General features: G+C 42.1%; 1 protein-coding gene across 1 annotated transcript in view; it reads left to right on the top strand.

The window, feature by feature from the left end:
• The first annotated feature begins 601 nt into the window (after window positions 1-601).
• Window positions 602-21,377, top strand: part of TGIF2 (TGFB induced factor homeobox 2) — a 54,852-nt gene continuing 34,076 nt past the window's right edge. The window contains exons 1-2 of the mRNA XM_044090115.1: window positions 602-1,024; window positions 1,824-2,062. Of these exons, the coding sequence (XP_043946050.1) occupies window positions 988-1,024; window positions 1,824-2,062 (276 nt within the window). The 5' untranslated portion in view covers window positions 602-987. The remainder of the gene's footprint in view (window positions 1,025-1,823; window positions 2,063-21,377) is intronic.

Below are 21,377 nucleotides of genomic sequence, written 5' to 3'. Positions count from 1 at the left end.
CCTACAAGCTGCGCGGCTAGCACATCTCGAGAGCAGCCCGCGAGCTGTCTTGGTTCTGTAATGATTGGATCTGACGTCACCTAGAGGTGGTTTCCAGGCTGAGCTGTCAGAGTCAGGTAATAGACATTCAAACTTGCCAAAAGAAATCTCGTTGGCAAGGCCTTTGTCTAAATGATTGCGCTTGGTCTGTAAAACTATCTGGATTTTACGGGATAGAAATTCTGACTTGAGTTTTGTTACTCATTTTAGAGGTTTAGGTAGAGACATAATCCGGACACTACGAGGAAGAAGCCCAGACAATCGGAGCTGTTGAACGAGGCAAGTGCACGTGTTTCTGTTGCTTTGCAATTAAAAGTTAAGTTTTTACCGTTACTTTTAATGAGGGCAGAGAAAAAAACGTACCTGTGTTGGCAGTAAAGTTTCATCGTTGGTTCAGTAACAGAACTGATGTGTGCATTAGGCCATGGAGTTTGAGAACTTAACATCTGTTTTTTTTTTTTTTTTTTTTTTTTAATACTGGAAGCAAGTAGCTGTAGTCTCCATGCGCCTGGAGAAGAATGCATGCCATCAGAGCATTCAAGTATGCAAGAGGAGGGGGAGGGGCTGCTTTTGTTTGGGAAGGGGCTTATGCTCCAGTTTATTGTCAAAAAAGCGAGACCCAGGCAAGTCATCTGGGATCTGCGTAATTGGAGGATAGTTGGCCCTAGTTTAAGATTTGTGTTCGATATTTGCTCTGGGGAAGTTGGTGTTCTTTGTTGGTGTACTTGTTTGTTTCAAGTTCTTGTAACGAGTTCCTGCTGAAGTTTTACTGAAGTGACAGCTGGGGGTTGCTACGCGTCGGGGAAACCCGCGCAAGTTCCTGTTGCCTTTTGGAACAAAGGCGAGCCTGTTTGGGCATCTGTCAGTGTTGGAGGCAGCGCCAGGCCAGGGGTAAAAGTTTCTTCCGAACTTGGGGGGCAGGTGACTCGTCTGCTTACATCATAGCACATGGCCTACGATCCAGAATTCTTGCAGAACTTTTTAGGTAAACAGAAAAGCTCGGAAGAGTTGTTACTGTTTTGTAAACTTTTTTAGGAGAAAGTGCGAACTTTAACATTGCCAGATGATTAGAGCTGAGTGTTAGTTGCTGGTCTATTGTTTATGTGGCTGTCTGCACGTGTAGGGCTCTGCGTTATGAATTATGTGCACAGTGCACTTAGTACAGTGGAAGGTAAAAGGTGGGTTGTAGTGTGATTGTGGTTTGACATGTGAGGCTGGAGTTTTAAACTGTTCCTCTTTTTATTGTCAATTTGGTATCCACAATGCGAAACTATTTATTTTTCGAGTGTATTGCTCGCAACATTACTGGCTGTTTTTAAATAACTATTTTAGTGAAACTTCGATCTGGGTTTAGGTTTGAACTGTTAGGCTGTTAACTGTCTTTGTGGCTTGTCATTCTCAACACGGGTAGGCGCTGCAAGGCTCATGCCTTGTACATGGTCGGGGGGGGGGTCTTTATTTTACACGATGCAGAATGTTGGGGGGTCGTTACAGCCTGCATATTTATGTTCTATTGCATGGATACCTTCGTGTTCCCTCTGCAATGGATCGAACTTGCGGCGTCTTTAACGTAGTTTGATCCTGTAAAAGAGCAACGGGAGGCCCCCGATTGACCGTTGTTTTTGAATTGCTGGGATTGACAAGACAGGTCCATTTTTCCTTGCGTTTTTTTCCCTTTTCATTATTGTGAATGCAGATGGGTGTTAGAGGGATAGCTGCGGGACATATATTTACAAAAAGCACTTTGTCTACAAATAATTTAAACACATTTTTTCTTGTTGCAGCCTTTAATCAGGACACAGCTGCTGACTTTGCAATGATGTCTGACAGTGATCCAGGCGAAGACGACTGCAGTTTTCATCTGGATCTCACCAGCTCGGGCAAGAGGAAGAGAAGGGGAAATCTTCCCAAAGAGGCAGTCAAGATTCTCAGAGACTGGCTTTATGAACATCGTTTCAATGCATACCCATCAGAACAAGAAAAACTCTGTCTTTCTGGGCAGACAAGTTTGTCAGTCCTTCAGGTAAGCAGTATTGAAACTTTGAGTGGGATAACAAAAGAGTTGGGGGATGGGATGTTCTCCATGCTGTCTTTGCCTCAAAACCTTGTTTGTTTAAGGTTTGGACGAGATTATTTCCAAATGAAATACCGATCCGTCTCATAGTAAGCACAGAAATGTACTATAGGAGTCTACAGCAAAATTAAATTTAATTACTCTAAGATCGGTTTTGTTTAAAACTTGAAGTTTCTCCAGCTGTTGGAATGTGAATTGGAGACGCATCTCCCCTTTCAGATTCATATGGTAATTAGTCTGTTCAAGAGTGACTCGGGAAGGACTTGAGAACTTGTGTGGCTGCTTCTCCACCCACTCCGAATGTGTAAAGTAAATTTTATATTGTGTGCCTTAAAACCTTGAGTTTAAAGCTGACTTCATCTTAGACTGTAATCAGACACTTTTGTGTGTGACAAATGTCCCCTCACTAGCAGCTGCTAGGTCCAAAGCATTCAGCACCATTTTCCTTTCCCCAGACTCAATTATAATTTCTTTCAATTGTTACTGCAGTCTTTTTGCTCTTTGCTTGCTGTCAGAATGTCATAAAACTCCAACCGTTACTTTGTGTCCTGATCTTGCCCTTTCAGTGTTCATCTGTCTGCTTGCTTATGCATTTAGTCTGTTTGGGTCCCACCTCCCAGTATTTTCCCCTTCATCTCCTAGCGTCTTGGAGCCTTGAAGGATTTGTTTAGATTAGTGTGGCTCCCCTGATCTTATGTGCAGGTGTAGGCATATGTAACTGACTTGACTGCCACTACAGGCATTATTGACAGCACTAACTAGACAAATCCCAGCCTTATATGCAGCAAAAGAAGTTTAAAACATTTTGAAGTGTTACCTGCTGGATGTTATATTTTCGATTTATTTTACACAGTGTATTCCGATTACACACATTTTCATTGCATTATACGGGCGTGTAGGTGTATAATGTAACTCCTATCTTGCTCTCGTACACACATCTTGGCAGTTTGATTACATATTTATGTATGTGCACACAGAGCAAATTTTATCATCATAAAAATGTGAACTTGATAGTCTGCAAAAGTTTATTTAAGGCACGCCTCATGATGGTGGTTTATGGATATTGAAATCAGTATACAAGTTTTGTGTGAGTGACCCAGGATTATCAGTCGTGTTAAGTGACTTGCACACAGGTGATCTGATCTGTGTTATATCTCCTTGTCTGCTTTCATTGTTTTTATGAGACAAGGGTGTCTCCCTGTGCATTGCCAAAGTTTTTCCAAGAAGTGTAGTGTTTCCAGTTGGTCAAAATTCAAAGACAAGACTGCAGGTTATCCATAGATTTCTACTTTGGTGATTGTTATGCACACACTCCACTCCCACCTGTAACAGTTGATAAGACAAAACGCCTGTACTGTTTGGTTAGCTTCTTGGCACTTCTGGTCATTCTGTGCTGTAGTCACTCACCAAGGTGTGGACTTGTCTTTTGCACTTGTGATTACATGTCCACCTGATGGTGCATTATTTTCCATTCTCTTATGCTGTCCACAGGACTACTGTTTCCTCCACACTGAAATGCTGTTGGTTTACTTTTTCTTGTCTTTTCTTGGTAATTTGTACTCTCGTGAATGTGGTGTCATTGTGATATTGAAAGGTGTGTGAAGTAACAGGATTTGTCATCCAACAGGAGTTGAGATTTTTTTTTGTCTCTTTTGCATGCTCGGAACATATCTTCTGAAATGAAAGTATGCTGCAGTTTCTGCTCTGGTATACCCAGTACAAATGCTTACTTTAGCAATGCACCTGGTAGCATGCATGCACACAAGCCTTGGTAATCTCCTGGGTCCTTGGCTGTAGTTCCATTGTGTAGCAGCGTTTGGCCTTTTCCCAGGTAGAATTAATGTTACAAGATGCTGACACTCCACCGGGGCAGTACAGGCCTATCATTAAAAGATCATCACATGTAATGTGTGCTACTGGCCTTCTTAAAATAGCATTCATAGCTCACAACCATGCAGAAACCAGTTTAAGTGTGAATTTAAGGTACCTTTACTCACCCTTTTGCATGCAGTACAGTCTGTTAGTAACAAGTGACTCTTTGCTTTGTGTATAAGGGTACTGCTGCCTTCTTAACCCCTCCTGTACAGCACTTCCTAGATCTACAGATGGCTGGACCCCGCTGTTGGCTAATTTTGTGTTTCATTTGCATAATGTAGTGTACTTTTGGTGGCATAAGCTGGGGGGTAACACTGTAGTGTTCTGGTTTGATGCTTATTCCCATGTACATGCATACTGGATCTGATAGGAGTAACAGCCACTGATAATTCTAATTCACAAGAATCCACTCATAGGAGCTACATTATTGCATTTCATTTATTCAGATTTAGATAGTCTACGAAAAATTCTGTTTTCTAATTGTGTCCCTAATAAATGCTACTATTGATATTTCTGTGAATTGTTTGCCTTTCCCTGAAAAGCATCTGTTGGACCAGTATATCTGTCTGGTTAACAAAGTGAAGTAAATAATTGGTATTAATTCATTTTTCAAGAGGCCAAAGTAATGGAATGGGGTAAATTCTGTCACTCCACGTCTTAGCCAGGACATTGTCACGTGAGTTTCACAATAAGGTACAAGAGATGCATGCAAAACCAAGTAACCTACTTCTTAGCCACGTGTTATGCAGCGGTGACTGTAGTATATTTTTGTATACATTATGACTACTAAAGATTAGGAAGTGCGGGTATGGCTGTGCGTATTCTTACAATCTGATAACTCTGGTTGTATATGCACAGCATTTTGTGTGTGTGTGTGCCTGTTGTCAGTTTTGCTTTTTAAGTGAACTGTGTTTTCACACAGATTTTCTGTGTTGTCAAATACTGTATGTTGAAGCAGGTTTTATGAAGGTCGACTGCGTGAAATTTCTGCTGGAACCAGGTCTAATGGTTTTTTTTTTTTTTTTTTTTTTTTTACAGTAGTTTTGTTTAAGCAAAGTACAATGTCATATAGGCAGAAATCTGGCTGATTATGTAGAGTAAACCACTATGAGTAAATATTTGTATTTTATTTAATCCTTTGCTTAAGAAAATGAAACTAGTTGGAAGAAGTAGTGCTATCAGTGGTGCAGTTTCTTTAGTGATAGTAATTGTAAACCTTGAAGTGCTGACTTTTTGGTTTCACTGGCTAACTATAAAAAGGTAGTAGACCACTTTAACATTTCGTTATATAATATAATATGCATGTACATTGTGTATACATTCTGTTATTTATTTACATGGTCACATTGGATAGCTCCACTGATTTGTTTTGAATGTTTGGTTTCACTTTCAGTAAAAGCTAATAGGAAGCCATGAATGGACATTATCTGATGGGATTTGAAAAGAATGACTCATTCTTTTGGTTCTGACATCATTCCATGTATATCCGCTTATCAGTACCACTGTCTCTGTAAGAGCTGGTGTGATTGTGGAGTGGAGTACACAGTGCCAGAACAGCTTACAGTTACACAAGTACAGTAATTTTGGCTGTGGTTGGGTGTGTGTGATGTGGCGCAGTGCAACATCACCTGCCTCCCAAAGTGTGAACACCACACCTTGCTGTGAGTTGGAAGTCCAGGGAGCCACGGTTTTGCAGGGAGGGCACCCCTTGACCGTTTATGTTAACAGTTCCACTCTGTGATTATCATAGAGAAAATTTAAACCAAGGTGTTAAAATTGTCTAGCAGATTGCAATTGTATGTGCATAATGTGACCTGCATTGTGTGATAGTCATACATTTTCATGTGGTGGTGCCATGACTGAGTGTTGTAAGGGTCATAAGAAGGAAGTTCTAATGTGCATTTGTCCATTCCAGGTTAAGTTGCTGCAGTACCCCATCCCAATCATAGGGGGGGGGTCTGCTTTCTTCACTATAACTTGTACAACTGCATGCAGCATGTAAGATGTGAAATACAGTAGACAAGTTACTGTACTTTGGGAGATTTTTACATTTTTCATAACCAGGAGCTAGTGCTTACCTGGCAGTCTGGTTCCAGTACAGGCATGAAACTAATTAATCTTCAAGATGAGAATGGATGATTACTGTAGAAGGCATAAAACAAAGTTATACATAATTAGCACCCATGGCTTTGTAAAGAGAATTTCCATGAACATAGCATCTGTTTAAACAGTCTTGCTTTTTTTAATGCCTAAAGGATTTCTGCATAGCCCTCAAAAACTTTGAGAGTGCAGTTGCGGCCAGTAATAGCTGTTATTTTCAATATTACTTTAAGAATTCTCTCTTTAGCAACTGCCCTTATATTGACCTTTGCTCTTCTTGTTTAGCTGGTGCTTATTTTATGATAACCGGTGGTCTTTCTCATTTTTGCTCACTATACTCTTCTTGTCTTGGCTAGAGGTGACCTGCATTATTAAACTGACTGAACATTTATGCCGAACTTCTCCCCGCTATATTATTAACATAGCTGATTCTGTGTCATGTGCAACTCTTGGGCCATAATAGCAGTGTACCTCACTGCATACAGCTGAACAGTGTAGGTCCACTTGGCCAGGAGATCATATCTAGGTTAAGGCTTGCTAAATACATTAGCAATCGAAAATACATAGTTTAGAATTTTTTTTTTTTTTTTTTTTTTTTTTTTTTGAGGGATGTGTCAAAGCTGAGAGGAGATGGTGATCTTAAATTATACTGACAACCAGAACAGAAAAATAGCAGTCATTCCAAAGTTTCTTTGGGATGCTAACTGACAATCAATGTCTTTAGTCATGTTCACCTCCAAGCATGAACATGGGCGAAAGATGGACAGTCAGAAAAATATAGTAATGTATGAGCAAATTTAGTTGAGGGAGTTGGTCATATTCCAACTTGGTGCAGTGTGGTATGCTTTTGCCTAAGCTAGCCTTAATTCTTTAATTTAGAAAACGAATGGCTTGGTTTTGACATCTGCGCTGGCACAATGAGGCTGGGGGTATTTATATTTTTGACTGAACCTATTGAGTATTATAACCACCAGGAGCAATAATTTAGTAAAGGCAAGTTAACAGTGGGTGGTTTGGATTTCATTCTTTCTGTTTTGTGTCTGTCTCGCTGTCCTTCATGTTGTAGTTTGTGTCTTATCAGTGATGCTAATGTTAGTGTGTACACTCTACTTTGGGCTGGGCCAAATTCGCATCTCCTTTCCCACCTCTGGTATACTTGTGAGGTTCTGCATCAGACCGTTTTGAGAGGTATGCCTTGTGTGTGTGTGTGTGTGTGTGTGTGTGTGTGTGTGTGTGTGTGTGTTGACTGGGATAGACCCCACTGGACATCAAAGATAGCCCTTTTTCGGGGGGGGGGGTAGAGAAGAAGGACCATTGAAAGTAAGTACTTAAAATGCATAAAATATAACGTACATAAAAGCAAAGACAAATATCTGTAGTTATACAACATGAATAATTTTGGCTACATAAGATAATACATTGGATGAAGAGGACAAAGAGTGTGGCCATGGAGTAATGCAAAAGAATACAGAAATATTTTTAATCTGCACATGGTATTTTATCATTTTCTGTGGAGGAGAGAAAAGGGGGGTTAGTAAATGGGGTTAGCATTAACCTGGTGTTTATCTGGGATGTAGCCGGGTATCCATTAAAAAGTGTGTGTGTTTTATTTCAGTTGAGTTTTGAAGGCTTTAACATTAACAGTCTGCCAGAGTATTAATGGGATTGAGTATGTACTAACTCCGAGATCGCACTACAGTCGGGGAAGGGGTACATGTTCTGACCCTCCACTGTAGTGCGATCTGCACTCAAAACAACAAATTACGAGTGAATGCACACTGGCATTCGCTTGTGTAATTTTGAACATATGTGGTTTGTCAAAACAGACTTTTTTTGAACGTCCTTTGCACGTCTGCCGTCACAGATGTGCACTTCGAACATGTGAAGGGTAAACCATGTGTGTGTGTTTGTTTTTTTTTTTTTGGGGTGTTTTATGAGATGGTCTAATTTTAACTTTGGCATACCTGGTTAATCTTAGTGTTACTAGTAAAAGTTAGTATAAAAGAGAGAGTTCTTGGTAAAGTAGTGTTTTGAGATAAGCTTGGATTTATTATGGTTAAGGGGATGTTGTGATTCTGATACCCATGTCATAGTTGATGTGAGATATTCATGGTTAACGTGTAGTAGTTCCTCCAAGCATGATCAATATGAGAGGTCCAACAGTTGAATCCCTAAAGAATGTCTGTAAGTCTGGGGAGAAAAGGGGGGTTATCTTTTTGCCATTTGACTGTTGTCTACTGGGATAAGTAGCTCTCAGTTCATGAAAGAGCTGGTGAGTGTAGACAAAAGAAGAATTGTTTGTGAATTAATAAAGTATGTTTCTGTTTTGGTTAATGGATGGTGTAAACTTCAAGAGAGCATTGGTGGTGCTGTGATGGGGTGAAAAACCATGTTGAGTTGGTGATGCTGTTATTTTCTGAGGTGCAGTGACATACTAATGATTGGATGTAGTTTGGATAAAGGAGATGAAATGGCTATGGGTCTGTAATTAGAAACCTCAGTGGAGGTACCCATATCTTTCAACTGTTTGTGTCTCGCATTTTAGCTCTGTCCCTCATAATCTCCTAAAACTGGTGACTTGCAGAAAAGGTAGCGAATTACACTTAATTATTGTCATTATTTACTAAGTGTTATAGACTTCTTTTATTTGGAAAGTGCATATTAATTCACATTCTGTTGTTCTGATAATGTCTCAAGTTAATAGTATTAATATTTTTAAAAGTATCCCTGATTATGTCTGGATTTGTTCCTGATTCTGTTGACAGCCATGGGGCAACTACCTTTATGTAAAGGTACAATGAAGGTTTTTTTCCCCCATATGGGTGAAAGTTTTTTAGCATTCAAATTAAATTCCTTCAGGAAGGCTTCCTTCTGTAAACTGTAATGTTAGCAAGTGTACATTTCACTTTTTGTGCACTTTTGGTTTATTTTGAGTTTCTTACTTTTTTTGTAGTGAGGAAGATAGCTTTACGTCAGTACTGCTGCTTAATGGCCGTAATGAGTGAATGCTTGAAATGCAGGCTTTGACTTTCATTTGCGCACATTTTTATTCACAGCTTAATGACATTTTGCGGCACAGAGGTGCATCAAGTAGTGTTGTTGACGCACAATAAGTCGTTCTGCAGTTAGATTCCTGGATGGGGTGCGTCTTTCTGCAGTTATATTCCTGGCTGGGGTGCCTTCTGTGTGAAGTCTATACATCCTCCTCCTCTTTGTGTTCATGTGGGTTTTGTTCTGATGCTCTGGTTTCATAGGTTCATAGGTTCATACTAGGCTATCTGCCCAAGGGCATTTATAAGCCTAGCCCATAGTTATGTGGCTTTCGCCACCCCTTTAGTTTGAATAAAAACTATGCCTATCATTTTGCTGTGCCTCTGTCAAGCAGTGACGCTGAAGTAATCCCTGGGGTATATCTGCAATCTCCCATCCATTGGTCAAGATTCCTCTTGAACAAGACCAGAGAGGTGCTCTGCCTCACATGTACCGGGATTTTGTTCCACAGCATAGGGAGTCTCTGGGTGATGAATCTGTCCCTCCAGCACGTTCTATTTATAACCGTGTCAAGGTTTAAGTCTCCGCCCTTGTGGTTCTGAGGGATCTAGATTTTTGAGGTGAAGCATATTCATCAAATCTGGGTTTGACATGGCCTTATATGTCAGGCACAGGTCACCTCTGAGCAAGCGGTATGAGACTGAATAGAGCTGGAGTTCTTTCAGTCGGGCAGCATAAGACATATTTTTGAGACCCTTTATCCTTTTGGTGAGGAACTTTTGGGGCCTTTCAAGCTGCAGCAGGTGTCTGGTCAGATACATTCGAGCGAGGCATTGTACTCAATCATAGGTCTAATAAGTGATGAGTACAGGGGACGATGACCTCCCTTGATCTAGATGTGAATCCCTTCATGATCAGGTGGGTGATATAGAAGGTTTTCCTAACTACTTTAGCAACATGAATGTCAAACGAAAGGCTACTGTCAACCTGGGTCCCCAGATCTCTGATGACTTTTCTGTGCTCAGTGGATTGCCACCTATATGGTAGCTAGGGGTAGCCTTGTTTTTCCCAAAGGGTATGACTATGCATTTTTTAGCGTTTAACTTCAGGCCATGGCTCTGGCACCAGTTATCCATTTCTGTGAGGCCCTTCTGGAGGATATCTGTGTCAGATGTGTTTTCGACTATGGCGCCCAGTTTGCAGTCATCTGCAAACTTTGTCAGCCATAACCCTCCTGTGTTTGCTTGTACTTCAGAAAAGTAGATGCCGAACAAGAGTGGACCCAGGACTGAGCCCTGTGGGACACCACTTGTGACAGGCTTTGAGTCTGACATGGCTCCAGCAACTCTGACCCTGTGGGTTCTGTCACTTAGCCAGTTTGCAACCCATCTTGTGATGTATGGGTTTACATTCAAGCTGATGAGTTTTCGATGATACCTGAGTGGGGTATTGTGTCGAAGGCCTTTGCCAGGTCGAGGTAGGCTGTATGGACTGCCTTTCCCTCATCAATGGCCTTGGTGACTGTCTCGAAAAAGTCAACCAAGTTTAAGAGGCAGGATCTGCCTTTGACAAAGCCAAACTGAGTTGGATCCAAAGTCTGCAAGTTCCCTATGTCTTTATTTATGAGTTCCATTATGATCCTCTCCATGGCTTTGCAGATAAGGCTTGTCAAGCTAATGGGGCGGTAATTTCCAGGGTCTGTGGAGGCACCGCCCTTATGAAGTGGGACCACAGTCGCCGTGCGCCACTCCTTGGAGTGCGTATCCTGAGGTGAGGCTAAGATTAAACAGCTGTCCTAACTGTGGGTTTAATTCCTCATTGAGTTCATGAAGCACACAGCCGGGGACACCATCCGGTCCCATGGATGCTGTGTTTTCCCTTAGTGAGGGCAGTTCTCACCTGGGCATTGGACATGTTTGGGGGGCTACAAGCGCCTGGAATAGATATGTCTCCTTTTGGGGAGGGGAGAAGTTTTCACCGAACGTGTCAAGCAGTATGTTGGCAATGTGTGTAGGTTCAGTAATTTTCACATCATTTTGAACTAATTCTGAGCATATCTGGGAGTTTCCTCCTAGGTTTCTAACATAGCTAAAGAAGGCCTTATGATTCTCTTTAGAGTCCTTGGCGATTTTTCTCTCAAAATTTGCCTTGGATGATTTTATGAGAGCTCTTAGTTTTTACTTATAATGATCAAAGGTGTCTTACCTTTCAAGGATTTTGCTCTATCTTGTAGTAGCTTCCTCCTTTTGTTGTAGAGCTTGTTTATGGCTGGGGTCCACCAGACTGGACGCTTGCCTTTGGTACAGAGAGTCTTAGTTTTGTTTGGGATTGCCTGATCCATGCAGTCCTGTAGGTGCTGGTAGAAGGCATTTGTAAGTGATTCAGCGGTTTGACTAATGTTTACCACTGGCTCAGGGGCCTTAAAGGAGACCACACTAGTTTTTAAAAGTGTGAAATCGGCTTTTGAGAAGTTTTTCACTGTGGTCTTTTTAGTTTCAGGTGGGGGCGGGATGAGGACCTCCAGCGAGATTAGTTTATGATCTGATCTCACCAGTGAGGGGTATACTTCCGGTGTTGAACATTTTGATCCCATGTTCGTGATGATGAGATCAAGTATGTTTTCTCCTCTTGTGGGGATGGTGACTAGTTGTTCCATGGCATTTGAGTTTATGAACTCCAGGAATCTTTGGGTTAGAGTGTTCGGGCTTGAGTAGTGTTCCCAGTCTATATTAGGGTAGTTAAAGTCACCTAGTATGATGGTGTTTGGAGATACATTTATCCCCTCCAATGTTTTCAGGAAGGCCATGTGAGGTTCCTGAGTTTGAGAGGGTGGCCTGTAACATGCTACAAATTGCAGAGCAGTCTTGCCTATGGTTAATTGCACCTGGATGGTCTCCGATGCATCATGCGTTGCCACCAACCTTGAGGTGTGGGTGTCCTTTATGAATATGGACACCACCCCTCCTTTCTTGGTGTTGTCCGGATTTTGGGGCGGAACGCATGATATGAGGTGAAACCTGTTAGTGCTGGGGTGCTCTCAGGAGCCTTGAACCAGGTTTCTGTCACAGCACAGACATCGATGTTCTCCATATTGAGAAGGGCCTCGAGTGCGTGCATCTTGAGATTGAGACTTCTGGCACTGAGCAGCATTACCCTTAGTTTTTTCCTTTTGGTGTTCTAGGGTGGTAGGTTTAGAATTTGAGCCTTGCCTAAAAAGGCACTATGGGGTGGCAAGAGCCTTTGCCAATATCCGAAGCCCAGGGTGACAGGTGCAAGCCGTCCCTTGAAGCAGCGTGGCTTGTCCAGCATGTCATCCCAGGCAGACAGACATTGGATCCCCTTTGAATGACACCAGAATTTAAGCCAATTATTAAAGCTGATCATCTTATCACTGTATTGTGGCATCATTCTAGGTGAAGGTAGGATACTGCTCAAGGTCAGGGTCATACCTGCCTGGGCTACATAATCAGAGAGCTCCTCGATGTCCCTTTTCATGTAATCCAAGGAGGTACGTCTCAGGTCGTTGACACCAGCGTGGACAATGACTGAGTCGTACTTGTACCTGCTGTTGAGAGACCTGAGTGCTTGCGTTATGTGGCGGATTCTAGCGCCTGACAGGCAGCTTACTGTGACCTTCTCTTTACTCAGTCTGGTGGCGGGACGTCAGTGTGTCTGACTATGGAATCACCAATGACAAGTGTGTCTGGCATTTTGTTTGGCCTTAAGGGCTGTGACTGTTTGACACTCTGACTGTGTGGTCTATGTGTTGCATGTGTTGGGTCGTGAGGTGGTAGTTGTTTGGGTGTCTGCTTTGGTGGCCTCTGCTGTTTTGGTAAATTTTTGATCAGAGCCTCCGAGTATGTCTTTGTGTGAGTATGTGTATGATTTGAAGTTGTGATGGTACCATGTGTGACTGGGTATGTATTGTGTGTGGTTACCTTCTCCTCCTGTCTGGTCTTGCCAGTCCTATGTTGAGAGAGCTCAGCCTCCAGTTTGGCCGTATAGTTGCATCTCGCATGTATTTGTGTTTTGTGGGAGAAGGAGAGGATTGTCTGTGTACATGAGGCAGTTGTAACATTGCCTCAATATTCCCAGGTTCACCAGTTGAGCTGGAGAGGACACTAGCAACTGATCCTCGACATACTAGAAGTAGTAGATAAAGAGACTTTCAAAGGACTCCGGGGGAAGTGGGTTTTAGGCTGGTGGGGTACTATCTATAATAAGAGTGCTTTATCAAGGTGCAAGTACTGTAGGAGTAAGTGCTAGGCTTTACAGATAGAGAATAGTCTACTTGGGAATCAAGTAGAGATGAACTTTTCAGTTATAGGATATGCTGGTTAGATCAGCAGTACAGCTCGAGGAAGGTAGTTTTAAGGGAAAATTGGAAGAGTGGAATTTAGATGGCCCAAATAGTTTAACCTTGTTTAACCGCCGCTGCTCTTGTGTGCAACAGTGGTAACTCAGCTAAATCGCTTGGCGTTTAGCGTGTTTTATAACAGGGGGCTGAAGGGAGCTAGGAATTGGCCCAAAGCGACCAATGGACTACTAGTTTCTGGCTGAAACTTCACCAAATCAGACAAAAGGCCGCTCAGTGCTTCCCACTCCCACTGGTAAGCAAAGAAACTTCCCTCCTTCCTAATAAGGCAATGGATCAGTAACAGGAACTAAAACAAAGCCCAGGGATCAGCAACTCTGAAACTGGACTACTCTAGTTCAGTAAGGCGGAAAACAAGAGATTTTTTGTTTTATTACAGAGACAAGGAAAAAACAGACAGTAATTGCTGTAAATCGGCTAGCGCACTTTAGTGTGTAGCCTACAGAAACAATTTGCAACAATTAGTAACTTAAAGTGCAATAAACAGTGTAAAATGCAGAAATCACTTAAAGTAGCAGTAAAACAGGCGAAATGCAGTCGCTAGCTTAATAACAGTGGGAAAGCCACAAAATACTTATATCTGGTAGAAAGTCACTCTTTTAGCTCTCTGCTGCTTGGATCACTCTGCAGGCCACCACGAGGATCTGTGCTGAGTTGGTACAAGCTGGAAAAACGTGTGTTTAGCGTGTTTTATAGCAGGGGCTGAAAGGAGCTAGGAATTGGCCCAAAGCGACCAATGGACTACTAGTTTCCGGCTGAAACTTCACCAAATCGGACAGAAAGGCTGCTCAGTGCTTCCCACTCCCACTGGTAAGCAAAGAAACTTCCCTCCTCTCTAATAAGGCAATGGATCAGTAACAGGAACTAAAACAAAGCCCAGGGATCAGCAACTCTGAAACTGGACTACTCTAGTTCAGTAAGGCGGAAAACAAGAGATTTTTTGTTTTATTACAGAGACAAGGAAAAAACAGACAGTAAATGCTATAAATGCTGTAAATCGGCTAGCACTTTAGTGTGTAGCCTACAGAAACAATTTGCAACAATTAGTAACTTAAAGTGCAATAAACAGTGTAAAATGCAGAAATCACTTAAAGTAGCAGTAAAACAGGCGAAATGCAGTCGCTAGCTTAATAACAGTGGGAAAGCCACAAAAATACTTATATCTGGTAGAAAGTCACTCTTTTAGCTCTCTGCTGCTTGGATCACTCTGCAGGCCACCACGAGGATCTGTGCTGAGTTGGTACAAGCTGGAAAAGCATGTTTAGCGTGTTTTATAGCAGGGGCTGAAAGGAGCTAGGAACTGGCCCAAAACGACCAATGGACTACTAGTTTCTGGCTGAAACTTCACCAAATCGGACAAAAAGGCCGCTCAGTGCTTCCCACTCCCACTGGTAAGCAAAGAAACTTCCCTCCTTCCTAATAAGGCAATGGATCAGTAACAGGAACTAAAAACAAAGCCCAGGGATCAGCAACTCTGAAACTGGACTACTCTAGTTCAGTAAGGCAGGAAAACAAGAGAATTTTTTTTTTTTTGCTATAAAAACAATTCACATGCAGTGCAAGCTGGCACACTTTTTAAAGGTATGCATTAAAGGGACAGGACACTCTAAATTAGCCACAGTTGTGTGTATATGCTTAAGATGAGAGTGTCCCTGTCAGGGCTAGCCACCCCGACCCGTTGTGCAAAGTGGGAGTTGATGTTCCATCATGGTTTTGTGCTAATTGCTTGCTGTCAAAGTTAATGTGGTTCTCCAAGCAGTATGAAGAACAGATATTTTTGCAATCTGAGTACACCACGAGCAAAGTTTGTCAACAGTGCCCTTGTTTACTTTTAATGCTGTTGGTGTGCATGTTTTGGTAGCTTTTGAGCAGTTGTCCTTGCTGTACTATGGTAGTCAAACTGCAAACAAACTACTGAAAAACAGTAAAAAAATAGGCAGGCAACAGTAGTTCTTTAAACTTTTATGGTTAGCGCTTTCGTCAAGTATTCTTACACTCAACTTCATCAGACACTAGTTAAAAGAACGGTAGCCATATTTAAAACCAGATTCATAGTCACATGTTCAGTCACCTGACATGACACCATGTCACCTGATACAATTCTCATTTCTATAACACATGTACCTAAAATTGTATAAACAATTGTGTAAAAAATGTATATACACTTTCCTATTGACTTACTACTCAAATTCATATGTACATATACAAAGAATACATAAATATACATGAAAAAGCCAGCTAAAACATCCAAAAAACAATATTTGTTATTGTGTACATAAAAATTGTTACATGTCACTAATCAAATACATTTCAGTGGAATGTCATAAATGCATGTACTTGTGTATAAGGGGGGGGGTGTATATAACAAACACAAAGAGTGCCCCAAATTATATGTCTAGTCACCTGAGTATTAGCCTTGTGTTAACGTTTTAAATTCCTCAGTTTCAAGACACATGCCAAAGAGCATACTTCGTTCAACCCTGGTGTCACATAGGTAAGCTGCCAAATCAGCTCCTTCACCTCAAGTTTTAAGCCTAATGTTCCACCCCTGATGTCAAATTCAATTTGGTCGATCACCATGAATGTGAAGGAATGTCCAGGGTTTTCTACCACATGTTTTTGGCTTTCCTAATGTGGTAAATACTTTTTCCTTAGTTTATGTAAAACCGTACAAGACTGGCAGGGTGGCGACCATAGTGGAATTGCAATTAAATCCCAGGATGTTAAATCTGTTACCTGTTTGCTTAAACCTGCAATAAGAGCAGGCTTGCATACCTGAATATGTATCATCTTTGGGGTTGGCAGTTCCAAGAGGTTTTTCAAATTAATCCTCCTGTAAACTTCCAAATTTAATAAATTCTTTGTCTATTTGGAAAATATTCCAATTCTTTCTATCATCAGTTCTCATCCCCTGATTGCTGTTTAAAATGGCCATTTGTCCTTTTATTTTGAACTTGCTCAACATGTCTACAGGGTATCCTCTGTTTGTGAACATTTGCAATAACAATCTACACTCCTCCTCAAAGTCAGTGGCAGTAGTACATTCTTGTGTCCCTTTACGGACCATTTTGATGTTGGGGTGGGTACTACTGTAAGGGAACCTGTTGGAGGTGAACGTAACCCAAGGGCGATTATAGGTATGCTTCATTACTACGCTCAGATGGTGAAACATTGAATATTTCCAAACCGACAAAAGAATTTATTAAATTTGGACCGTTTACAGGAGGGGATTCATTTGAAAAACCTCTTAAAGCAATCCTCAAAGATGCATGGTGATTGACCGGACATCAGGGCCTATGTGACACCAGGGTTGAACGATGCTCTTGGCACATGTGTCTTGGAACTGAGGAGAAGGCTAATACTCAGGTGACTAGACATAATTTAGCACTTCTTTTGTGTTTGTTATATACAAGCATGCATTTATGACATTCAACTGAAATCAGGTTGATTATTTTTTTTGGATGTTTTAGCTTTTTTCATGGTTATTTATGTATTGTATATGTACATATGGTCAATAGGAAAGTGTATAGGTACATGTGTTATAAATCTGGTTTTAAGCACCATTCTGTCTCTGTGAGACCTTTTTGAAGGATGTTTGTGTCAGCTGGAGAGTTGATTATGGCCCAGTTTGCAGTTGTCTGCGAACTTGGTGAGCCATAGTCTCCACAAGAGTGGTCCCAGGACAGAACCCTGTGGGATGCCACTTGTGACTGGTTTCGAGTCTAACATGGCTCCAGCAACTCTCACTCTGTGGGTTCTGTCTTTGAGCCAGTTTACACCCATCTTGTGACATAGGGGTTTATATTTAAGCTGGATAGCTTATTTATGATGCCAGTGGGGTATTTGTCAAATGCCTTTGCAAGGCCCAGATAGGCTGTGTGGACTACCTTCCCTCTATGGCTTTGGTGACTGTTTGAAGAAGTCAACCAGGTTCAAAAGGCAGGATCTGCCCTTGACAAAGCCGAACTGGGTAGGATCTAGTGTCTGTAGGTCCCCAATGTCTTTGTTTATGAGCTCCATGATGATCCTCTCCATAGCCTTGCAGACTAAGCTAGTCAGGCTTATGGGGCAATAGTTTCCAGGGTCCACCTTTGTGGAGTGGGACCACTGTTGCTGCACGCCATTCTGTACATATCCTGTACTGAGGCTGAGATTGTATAGCTGTTTTATTTGAGGATTAGTTGGGTTCATGTAGGGGCAACCTGGGACGCCATCTGGTCCCATGGAAGCAGTGTTTTGCTTTGGAGAGGCAGCCTTCACCTGAGCATCTGAGATGTTTGGGGGCAGCCCTCTGCTGGGATAGATACTTGCTCTTTTGGGGTGGAGAAGTTTGCACTGAACCTGTCTGCCAGGATATTGGCGATGTCTTTGGGTTCAGTGTATTTTTGTCGTTAGAATCAACTCAGAACAAGTCTGGGAGTTGCATCCCAGGTTTCTAACATAACTGAAAAAGCCTTATGATTGTCTTTGGTGTCCTGTGCAATTTGGCTGGCCTTGGAGGATTTTATGAGGATCGATTTTTTGCTAGTACTGATCAGAGATGCCTTCCCTATTAGGGATTTTCTCTATCATGTAGTAGCTTCCTCATTCTGTTGTAAGGTCCACCAGACTGGATGCCTTTTGATTGGGTCTTGGTTTTGTTTGGGATAGCATGATCTATGCATTCCTAGAGATGTCCGTCGTTTATATAGGATTCTGCAGTTTGGGCCGTAGTTTCCACTGGCCAGTTTTGAGAAGTTCGCTTTTGAGAAGTTTTTTCACTGTGGTTTTCTGGGCTGGGGGTGGGGTCGGGATGTGGACATCCAATTAAATTAATTTATGGTCTGATCTTACCAATGAGGGATATACTTCTGGTGTGGAGCATAGAGTCCCCATGTTGGTAATGAAAAGGTCTAGTATGTTGTCCCCTCTTGTGGGAGTGGTGACTAGTTGTTCCATAGCATTTGAGTTTATAATTTCCAGGAACCTTTGGGCTAAGGTGCTGGGGCTTGAGTAGTGCTCCCAGTCAATGTTTGGGTAGTTGAAGTCACCCAATATAATGGTGTTCGGAGAGATCTTCATGTTCTCCAATGTTTTCAGGAAAGCCGAGTGGGATTCCTGACTTTGAGAGGGTGGTCTGTAGGATGCTATAAACTGAAAAGCAGTCTTGCCCACCGTTAGTTGCACATGGATGGTCTCCGATACTTCGTGCAATGCCACTAACCTGGAGGTGTGGATATCCTTGAGAAATATGGAAACTCCCCCTCCTTTTGTGGTTCGGTCCTGGTTTTGGGGCCGAAAAGCATGATATGAGGTATAGCCTGGTAGTGCTGGTGTGCTCTCTGGAGCCTTGAACCAGGTTTCTGTCACTGCACAGATATCTATGTTCTCCATACTGAGGAGATCTTCGAGTGCGTGCATCTTGAGGTTAAGACTTCTGGCATTTAGCAGCATTACCCTTGGTTTCTTGTTCCTTGTGCTGTCTATGGGGGTGGGTTTGACTTTTGAGCCTTGCCTAAAAAAGGCACTATGGGGGTGGCAAGAGCTTTTGCCAATATCCGAAAGCCCAGTGGTGACAGGTGCAAGCCGTCCCTAGCGAAGCAACATGGCTTGTCGAGCATGTCATCCCAGGCTGACAGACACTGGATCCCCTTTGAATGACACCAAAATTTTAGCCAATTGTTAAAATCTATCATTTTGTCTTTGTACTGTGGCATCATTCTAGGTGAGGGTAAAATGCTGCTCAAGGTCAGGGTCATACCAGCCTGGGCTGCATGATCAGAGAGCTCCTCTATGTCTCTTTTCATGCAGTCCAGGGAGGTACGTCTCAGTTCATTCACACCAGCATGTACAATGACCCGAGTCATATTTGTATTTGCTTTGGAGTGACCTGAGTGCTTGCGTTATGAGGCGGATCCTAGCACCCGACAGGCAGCTCACCGTGACTTACTCTTTATTCAGCCTGGTGAGCGGGACGTCAGTGTGTCTGACAATAGAGTCACCTATTACAAGAGTATCAGGTGTGTTATTCAGCCTTAAGAGCTGTGGCTGCTTGGCACACTGACTTTGTGGGCTGTGTATTGTGCGTGTTTTGTTTTGAGGTAGCGTTTGCTTGGATGTCTGCTTTGGATGTCTCTGTCGCTTAGGTAGATTTTTATTTAGAGCCTCCGAGTATGTTTTTGTGTATTTATGTATTTGATTCGCTGATGTGGTGGGACTATGTGATACTGGAATTGTGTTGTGTGAGGTTACCTTCTCCTCCTGACTGGTTACACCAGTTTTGAGATGATAGAGCTCAGCCTCCAGTTTGGCTAAATAGTTGCATCTCTCACATATATTTGAACCTGTTTGGAGGAGGAGAGGGTTGTCTGTGTACATGAGACAGTTGTAACATTGCCTCAAAATTCCCAGATTCACCAGCTGGACTGGAGAGGAAACCATTGACTGACCTTTGGACATGCCAGAGTAATATAGGGAAACTGAAATTAAGACGGACTAATAGGAGACAGGGTAATCGCAGAGAGTATAAGAGTAAGTAGTGCTTATGGTTTAATAGTGCTAACTTGTAGGATTACTTAATTGGACCACTGAAGGGCCTTAGAATGAGAATATGGTGTTTAAATTGAGAGATAGAGCAGTTCTAAGGGAAAAAGTGAAGAGCAGACTTTGTGGAGCCAGGAATAGTTTAAACCCAATTAGGCGGCGCTGCCCGCTGTTGCGCTATGCACAAAAACGCACAAAACTGCGCAAAACAGGGTTTTAAGAGAGGAAGATGACAGAGTTTTGGAATTGACCCAAAATGCCCAATAAAACTACAGTTTCAAGTTAGTAACCACTCCCACAGGGGCAGGCAGGCTGCTCAATGTTTTTCACTGCCACTGATCAACAAAGAGACTTCCCTTTAGCCCAAGCAAAAAATGGCCTCACAGAAACTTACAAACAGTTCAAGAACAGCAAAAAATGGCCTCACAGAAGCAAAATTTTTTTTTGTTTTTTTTTTCAGAGATAGCAGAGGTTCACAAGTATTAACAAGTTATAACAGTGCAGTAAATGACCCCACACAAGAGTGCTAGGCCAAAGACAGATAAAATGCAAGTTTTGAGAAAAAAACGATTTTAAAAATAAGTGCAAACAGGAAATTCAGCAAACAGCTTTAGGTTGTGCTCTATGCTTGCTTTGTGGGGATACCTTTACCCCAGCCTTACATACCAGGTTCTTCTGTTGCCATGAGTCTTGTAAAGTTCGTTCCGTGTACTCCCTATGTATCTTTTGTCTCTGGGGAAATGAATGCACAGTTTGAACATGTGATGAAAGTACCAGAGATGAGTCTATTTGGATGACCCAAAGACTGGCAAACATTGTGAGAAAGGAGCAAAAAATGTTCGTAGGATATTAAGCTGCATAGTTCTGCAAAAATTAGGATACTTTTTCTGTTCATACAGTCGGTGTTTTGTCTGTATGCAGTGTTGTGGGTGTTTTTCGACTTTGTATTCTGAAATCAGAAAATGCCCATTAAAAAAGTGTATGGTCTGTACATGAAGCTCTAGAGACAAGAAAGGGGTTAGCATTCGAAAAGGAAAAAGTAGGCGTGGGAATCCTGTTTCGGGGGGGGGGGTAGAGAGGCCTATACTTCACAGAAAAGGTTGTCAATTATTTCAAAAACAGCCTTTCTGAGGAGATGTTATGGTCTGGAACTGTAATGGTTTTCAGAAACAGGTTTGTATATAAGGTAATTGTTTTAAGGAAGTAGGAAAAAAAATCTTACCCATCAGGTGGCACATTTAGTCCCTGTTTGCCTCCAAACTTCTCATTGGTAGGGGTTATCGTGCAAGTCACTAGGGTCAGTTGGTATGGGGGGCTGAACACATAGCACATAGTCCTTTGGTGCTGGAAGATTAGAATGCTATGGTTTATATTCCCAATCCAAGTGTTGCACATTTTATT

Source organism: Protopterus annectens, chromosome 12.part0 (genome assembly GCF_019279795.1).
Source record: "Protopterus annectens isolate FY-2018-M chromosome 12.part0, PAN1.0, whole genome shotgun sequence".
Taxonomy (NCBI): domain Eukaryota; kingdom Metazoa; phylum Chordata; order Ceratodontiformes; family Protopteridae; genus Protopterus; species Protopterus annectens.
Note: the sequence above shows the minus strand (reverse complement) of the source record. Positions and strands in the feature narration are given on the sequence as shown.